A 7,409-nucleotide genomic window follows, 5' to 3' on the forward strand; every position below is an offset into this window, starting at 1 on the left:
TGGAAAATGCCTGACCAGAACGGCACTTGTATATTTTTGTATAAAGTGTGTATATTTACAGTAAGTTGTGTATATTCACACGTAAGTTGTGTATATTTACATGACACTTGTATAATTGTGCAATCGTGTATATTAACATGTAAATCGTGTATATTTACATATAAATCATGTATGTTAAGTTATAAGAAATGACAATGTATATTAATCCTCAAAACATGTTTTTTTTATAGCAATTAGTGAACACATAGCATGAAAATATGTATATTGACTGATTTATTGTATTTCATGTTAAATATACATGACTTTACATGTAAATATACATAATTTACGTATAAATATACACAATTTATACACGATTATACAAGTGCCTGACTGGTCAGGCACTTTCCAAGTGCCTGACCAGAGACAATTCCTATATATATATATATAAAGTACGCTCTATATTTGAGTCTCATGTGTATTTCACTCTCTATTAATTAATATATGACGCTCAGTAATATTAGTGTCTTTTAGTATTATGAATCATAATTTCAAAACTACCTAACACCAAATTAAGCCTAGGCTAGGGCTGGCCAACTAAATTTGTTGGATTTTCATGCATTGGAATTATATAGATGTGTTTGCAAGAGGCCTATATATAAGTAATTATATGAAAGCCTTGTTTGGTACTACACCTAATAGATACTCATGTATTTGGGTGTCCACAAAATAATATTAATTCGACTGTTTGTTTAATAAAACAGTGGATATTACATGACTGGAGTGACGAAGACTGTGTAAAATTACTGAAGCGATGCAAAGTGGCAATTACATGCAAAGGCAACAAAAATGGGAAAGTGATTTTAGTTGACATGGTCATTGTGGAGAAACAAAACAACAAAGACATTGGTCATGATCATGATCATCAGTTGTACGAAACTCAAATCCTCTTTGATATGTTGATGATGGTGTCATTCCCTGGCCGAGAGAGGAAAGAGACAGAGTGGGCTAAGCTCTTTTCTGATGCAGGGTTTAGTACTTATAAGATAACTCCTATTTTGGGTGTTAGATCTCTCATCGAAGTTTTTCCCTAAAATAATAATATATAAATAAAAAAAATACTTGGGACACTACCATACTAAACAACACAACTAATTTTAAATTAGCCAAGTGGCTCTCATAACATGAGGCCAATAAATGAAACCTACTTTTTATAATTAGTTGTGTTGGTTACCACTTGTAGTGCTCCGAGCATTGCCAAATAGTAAAGCTTTATTATACAGTTTGAGTCGTGACTAGTTAATCGGTGGTCCTATCTGATTCATATTTGTGTCTCACGATCGACTTGGGACACTTAGTATTAGTAATGTTATTTTCAATATGAATAAGTGATCGACAATTAGAGCTAGCATGGGATTTGACAATGTAACTGGCTTTTCCCTGGTGGGCCCTAGAACTCCGTCGACGTGTACTGGAGGTTAGCAACTTGTGATGATCTATCCATATATGTGTGCGATATGTATTTTATAAAAACAAAGCTTTGTTACTGTATTCTATCAAGTATATACATTTAACTTGATAGAGCAAAATAAATTAGCAATATTATTCTATTCAATATTTCTTGTTTTCTTGTTTCAAGGTCAAGACTAAAGTCAATCTGACTTTTTATTCTTTATGTAAGAAAAAGAATACTCGCCATGAAAAAAAGAAAAAAAAAAAGAAGTTTCATCACATGGTAAAACTAAAACGGAACTTGTTAATTATGGTGATTAAAATTAAATTAAATTAGAGGAGTACTATAATAATTTCACTCTTATAATTAAATCTCGTGGAATTTGGATACCTTTACCTCCATGATAACTATCAAAAGCGAATAAATAAGACGTAAAAGTCGTAAAATCATTATAAGAAAAATCCTCTTCAATCGCTGATGAAAAACGCTATTAAACCATTAATATAGTGTTTTACAGAACGTTAATTCAGCCGGCGCTATTAAAAGCCTATAGCTATTATAGCGTTTTTTAATTACTGTTTAAAACGCTGTAGAAAGCACATCTATAGTTTTTCTAACTAACTATGTTTTAGTTTTTATTGCAGTTTTTAATGGCTATCAAGTATCGTTTAAATTTTAAAATCAATATACAAGTGTCCATGCATCTTGGTTAACTATTTGAATTGCTTATAGCAAAAAATCATTTGACAACTATTTCACGTATTAAAATTAGAATTTCAAATGAATAGTGCACTGATATACTATTATAGATGATGCTAAATTTAAAAGTACACCAAATAGTCAAATACCACCTTCACTATATAATTAACTAATTCATACAATAAGGAAAGTAATCAATCTATACTACTGTTTTCAATTTGCCAACTATTTGTTCACAATTTACGAAGTTCAGAGCAAGTCTAGAAAGCAGAAGAACCAAAAGCTAGCTAGCTATTAGAGGGAATGTGACTAGTCGTCAATTTTTTCATAAGTTGGAAGTTTAAAAAATCTTCATTCATTTTGTGCTCCAACTTTAGCAAAACTCCATTCAACAACTGAACAAAGTATCTATTGACCTGTAGGAAATAACAAAAGGCAACAAAATAACAAATGAAATCATGCTAAATAAAAAATCCAAAAAAAGTTTCTAGGCAACTAGTAGAAGTTAAGACCGTAAAATCAATAAGCACAAATAAATCAAATAGATGAGAATTCATAAAACGAGGGACACACTAATAAAAGCATCACACAACCAAGACTTGTCCAATTAGTATAAGCAAACATGTTAGTTTCAGTAGAAATTAAGTATAAAAAAAATATTTTTTTATATTAGAACACTTCCTTTTCACTTATGAAAAATCAATCACAAAGGAAAGAGAATGGGGAATCCTCTTAAAGCAGAAACATGAAAATAAAGCATAACAGGAAAAACAAAACAAAAAGAAGGCTTAAAAGCTAACAAAACAATTAACTCTCAATACATCCTTCCTGTTTAACCCTAGCAGAGACAAACGAAAATCCAAAGTCCAAAAAGTTTTATCTGTCGAAGCCCACAACAAAGCTGAAAGTAAAAAATTAAAATTATGAAAGTAAAAAATTAAAATTAACATAAAAGAAAGGCTATGTTTTACCTCGTTAAAGGATACCATTCGATTAAGCAGATCAAGAGTAAGCAAAACTTCCTCACTGCCATCTATGTACAACTCCTGGGCAAGATGCATGAGCAACATAAGCACCCCAGAATGTGTATACTATAGGAAAGATGAATGCTTCTAGCATGGAAAAGTTATGAAAACACATATTTGAGCTGAATATATTTGAGCTCAAATTTGCCATTCAATTAGGTATACCGGATGCCGTCCATAGTCATGGCAAACCCATGACTCTTTCCCAACTCATATCCGCCTTGTCAATCCACCAAAACATAGCCTGATTCTCATTTGATCTACCACCTCATGTGCATCTTGGTCAACTCCGGCTTTTTTGCTCTTCAAGAAGTCGTCGCTGGAGAAACCGACCTATTAGAAGAAGGTTATGTCCTCACAAATGCTTCCAAATTACTTCTTAGGGACAATCCCTTGAGTGTCACACCCTTCTTGTTGTCTATGCTTGACCCTATTATGACTAAGCCTTGGCATTCTATTAGCACTTGGTTCCAAAGTCATGACCCTACTCCATTTGCCGCAACACATGGGATGGGACTTTGGGACTACAATGAGTATGATCCCAGGCTGGGAAATTTGTTCAATGAGACCATGGCTAGTGACGCGCGATTGGTCACGAGCATGGTGATCGATAAGTGCAAATTCGTGTTCGAGGGATTGGAATCCTTGGTTGATCTTGCAGGAGGCACTGGGACGGTGGCCAAGGCCATTGCATATGGATTTCCTCATTTAGCATGCACTGTGTTTGATCTACCTCATGTTATTGCTGATTTTCAGGGAAGTAAGAACTTGAAATCTGTTGGTGGGGACATGTTTGATGAAATTCCTCCAGCAGATGCAATTTTCGTGAAGGTAAGAAATATATATATATATATATACACATATATTCTCATATAACTCTTGGTAGTAGTTAACATTCATATATAGAACAATTAATATTAGGCTTTTAAGACGATAATTAATTATTCTTGTGTCTGAAAATTGCTTAGGTTCACATAGGAGTTGAGCAACATCACCAATATAAATTAGTAGGCTCTCACTTCAATATATATATATATAGTACGCTCTATATTTGGGTCTCATGTTGTGTATTTTACTCTCTATTAATTAATATATGACGCTTAGTTACTTTAAAAGTATGAATCATAATTCTAAAACTACCTAACAACATATTAAGCCTAGGCTAGGGCTGGCCAACTGAATTTGTTGGATTTTCAAGCATTGAAATTATATAGATGTGTTTGTAAGAGTCCTATAAATAAGTATAACTATATGAAAGCCTTGTTTGGTGCTACATCTAACAGATACTCATGTATTTATGTGGTTTTATTTACAACCACAAAATAATATTAATCCAATCGTCTGTTTAACAAAATAGTGGATATTGCATGACTGGAGTGACGAAGACTATGTAAAATTACTGGAGAACGTGCAAAGGCAACAAAAAAGGGAAAGTGATTTTAGTAGACATGGTCATTGTGGAGGAGCAAAACAACAAGGACATTGGTCATGATCATCGTGCTCATGATCATGATCATCAGTGGTACGAAACTCAACTCTTCTTTGATATGTTGATGATGGTGTTACTCCGTGGTCAAGAGAGGAAAGAGACAGAGTGGGCTAAGCTTTTTTCTGATGCAGGGTTTAGTACTTAGTACTCCTATTTTCAATGTGAATATGTGATAAACTGGCTTTTCCCCTGGTGGGCCCTAGAAGCTCGTCGATTGCACCAGAGGTTAGCAACTTGTGATGATCTATCCATATATGTGTGCAATATGTATTTTATAAAAACAAAGGTTTGTTACTGTATTCTCTCAAGTATATACATTTAACTTGATAGAGCAAAATAAGTTAGCAATATTATTCTATTCAATATTTCTTGTTTTCTTGTTTCAAAATCAAGACTCAAGTCAATCTGACTCTTTATTTTATATGTAAGAAAAAGAATACTCGCCATGAAAAAAAGGAAAAAAAGAAATTTCATAACATATGATAAAACTGTTATGAATGGTGTTCTAAAAGCATGAGATGTAATAGGATATTTATTATTTATTTAATAAAAGAGTTTATTCATTAGTTTTTGTGCATATATTAATTAATATTTTGTGAATATCAGTGAAAATTCCATGATTATTTATGTGACCTTAAATAATGTATATAAGTGTTATATACGATAGGATAATATTTAAGGATAATAATCAAAATGATGCTCGTAATGAATTTAATTAATGTTCAGAATCTTTAATTACAACATTTCTAATACATGTCATTCTCATTTAGAATGGAATGGTGTTATCTGCATGTTAACATGACGAGATATTGAATGAGTGTATTACATATAATGAGATTATGTGGAACAGGGACATAGACGCAATATGAATTTATGATAATTTCTGTTAAGTCTACAAATTTTAATTGGGTCTACTGATGGTCATATATATAATGATTTTAATCTTGAGTTCTTAGCAGACTCTTAGGTATTGATTTATATCTTTTAATTTACTCGGTATGGATTCTGAGATCCTGAGTCCTATTCCTTGTATTTTGGAGACATGATGAAGTGAGTAGTCAGGAATATTATTATACGAGATGGAATCAATTCTTTTTTGAGAAAGAAGTAGAAAAATAATTCTCTTGAGGGCTGATTCGGTACTTGGACCAATAGGAGCTCCGATTCATGAATTTATTTTATGAATCATTGTCCATTAGAGAATCAATGGTACTCAAGGATATAGATGTAATTCGACACATTAACGGATTTCACCTAGCTCTAATTATGAGTTATTTATGGAGGATTAATCTATATGTAATAACTATATCAATTCCAAGTTTATAGTAGAGTAGCTATTGGAATTAATAGAATTAATTAATTAACTAAAGAGTTTAATTAATTATTAATTTTATTGGAGCTCGAAATTATAGGTTCATGAGTCTCCGCGTCGTCCTTATAATCCTACAAGACACTAAGGGCAAATGGGAATTTTAGAATTATGGAATTCTAAAATAAAATGCTCAAGGATAATTAATTGAGAATTAATTATAAATTAAATAATTTGATTATTTAAATTTAAGTTTATTATGAAACACACATGTGAATGTGTTCACATAGTGTGAACTCACAGCACAATGTGAATTTCTTTGGGATTCATTTGCTTGCTCTCAAGTTATCCATTTGACTTATTTGATAAGTTGACCAATTCGAAATTCAAATTAATTTAAGTTTGACTTGAATTGAAATTTGAATTTAAGTCAAAATTTACATGTGGATAAGGGAGAGATTTTGTTTCAAAATAAAAATGAAAATTGGAAATAATTATCAAGCTTTATCTTGGAGATAAAGATTAGCCTTTTTTTTAAGAGTCTAACTACTACTTTATAAACAGGATATTACAGAAAATTAGAGAACATAATTTTTGCTCTCCCTAGCATAGGTGGCAAAATTTTATAGGGTGAGGAAAGTAAAAATTTTATCTAAAAATTTCACGTTGTGCATGTTGTGACGACCCTTACTTTTGATCATCATTACTACATTCATACTTGTTCGGAATAGTGTCCTAGAAGCATGAGATGTAATAGGATATTTATTATTTATTTAATAAAAGAGTTTATTCATCATTTTATGTGCATATATTTATGAATATTTTATGAATATCAAATAAAAATTCCGAGATTATTTATATAACCTTAAACATGGTATATAAGTGTTGTATACGAGAGGATAATGTTTAAGGATAATAATCAAAAAATGATGTTCATAATAAATCTAATTAAAGTTCAGAATCTTTAATTAGAACATTACTAATACATGTCATTCTCATTTAGAATGGAACGGTTTTATCCACACTGTTAATATGGTGTGATATTGAATGAGTGTATTTCGCATAATAAGATTATGTGGAACAAGGACACAGACACAATATGAATTTCTAATAATTTTCGTTAAGTATAGAAATTCTAATTGAGTCTACCGATGGTCATATATAGAATGATCTTAATCTTGAGTTCTTAACAAACTCTTATTTATGGATTTGTGTCTTTTGATTTACTCGGTACAGATTTCGAGACCCTGAATCATATTCCTTGTATTTTGGAGACATGATGAAGTAGGTAGCCGAGAATGTTATTATACGAGATGAAATTCATTCCTTCTTGAGAAAGAAGTAGATAAATAATTCTCTTGAGTGTTGATTCGGTACTTGGATTAGCAAAAGCGCTTTGGTTCATGAATGTGTTTTATGAATCACTATCCATTAGAGAATCAATGGTACTCAAGG

At 31.5% G+C, this 7,409-nt stretch overlaps 1 protein-coding gene and 1 pseudogene across 1 annotated transcript in view; both read left to right on the plus strand.

Moving 5' to 3' along the window:
• LOC21384541 (probable O-methyltransferase 3) overlaps nucleotides 1–1,588 on the plus strand; it is a 2,669-nt gene extending 1,081 nt beyond the window's left edge. Inside the window, exon 2 of the mRNA XM_010112362.2 lies at nucleotides 744–1,588. Within this exon, the coding sequence (XP_010110664.1) occupies nucleotides 744–1,073 (330 nt within the window). The 3' untranslated portion in view covers nucleotides 1,074–1,588. The remainder of the gene's footprint in view (nucleotides 1–743) is intronic.
• A 1,505-nt stretch (nucleotides 1,589–3,093) lies between these two features.
• Nucleotides 3,094–4,790, plus strand: LOC112094345 (annotated as a pseudogene).
• Nucleotides 4,791–7,409: the final 2,619 nt, after the last annotated feature.

The sequence above is a fragment of the Morus notabilis genome, unplaced genomic scaffold (assembly GCF_000414095.1).
Source record: "Morus notabilis unplaced genomic scaffold, ASM41409v2 Scaffold1440, whole genome shotgun sequence".
In the NCBI taxonomy this organism is placed as follows: domain Eukaryota; kingdom Viridiplantae; phylum Streptophyta; class Magnoliopsida; order Rosales; family Moraceae; genus Morus; species Morus notabilis.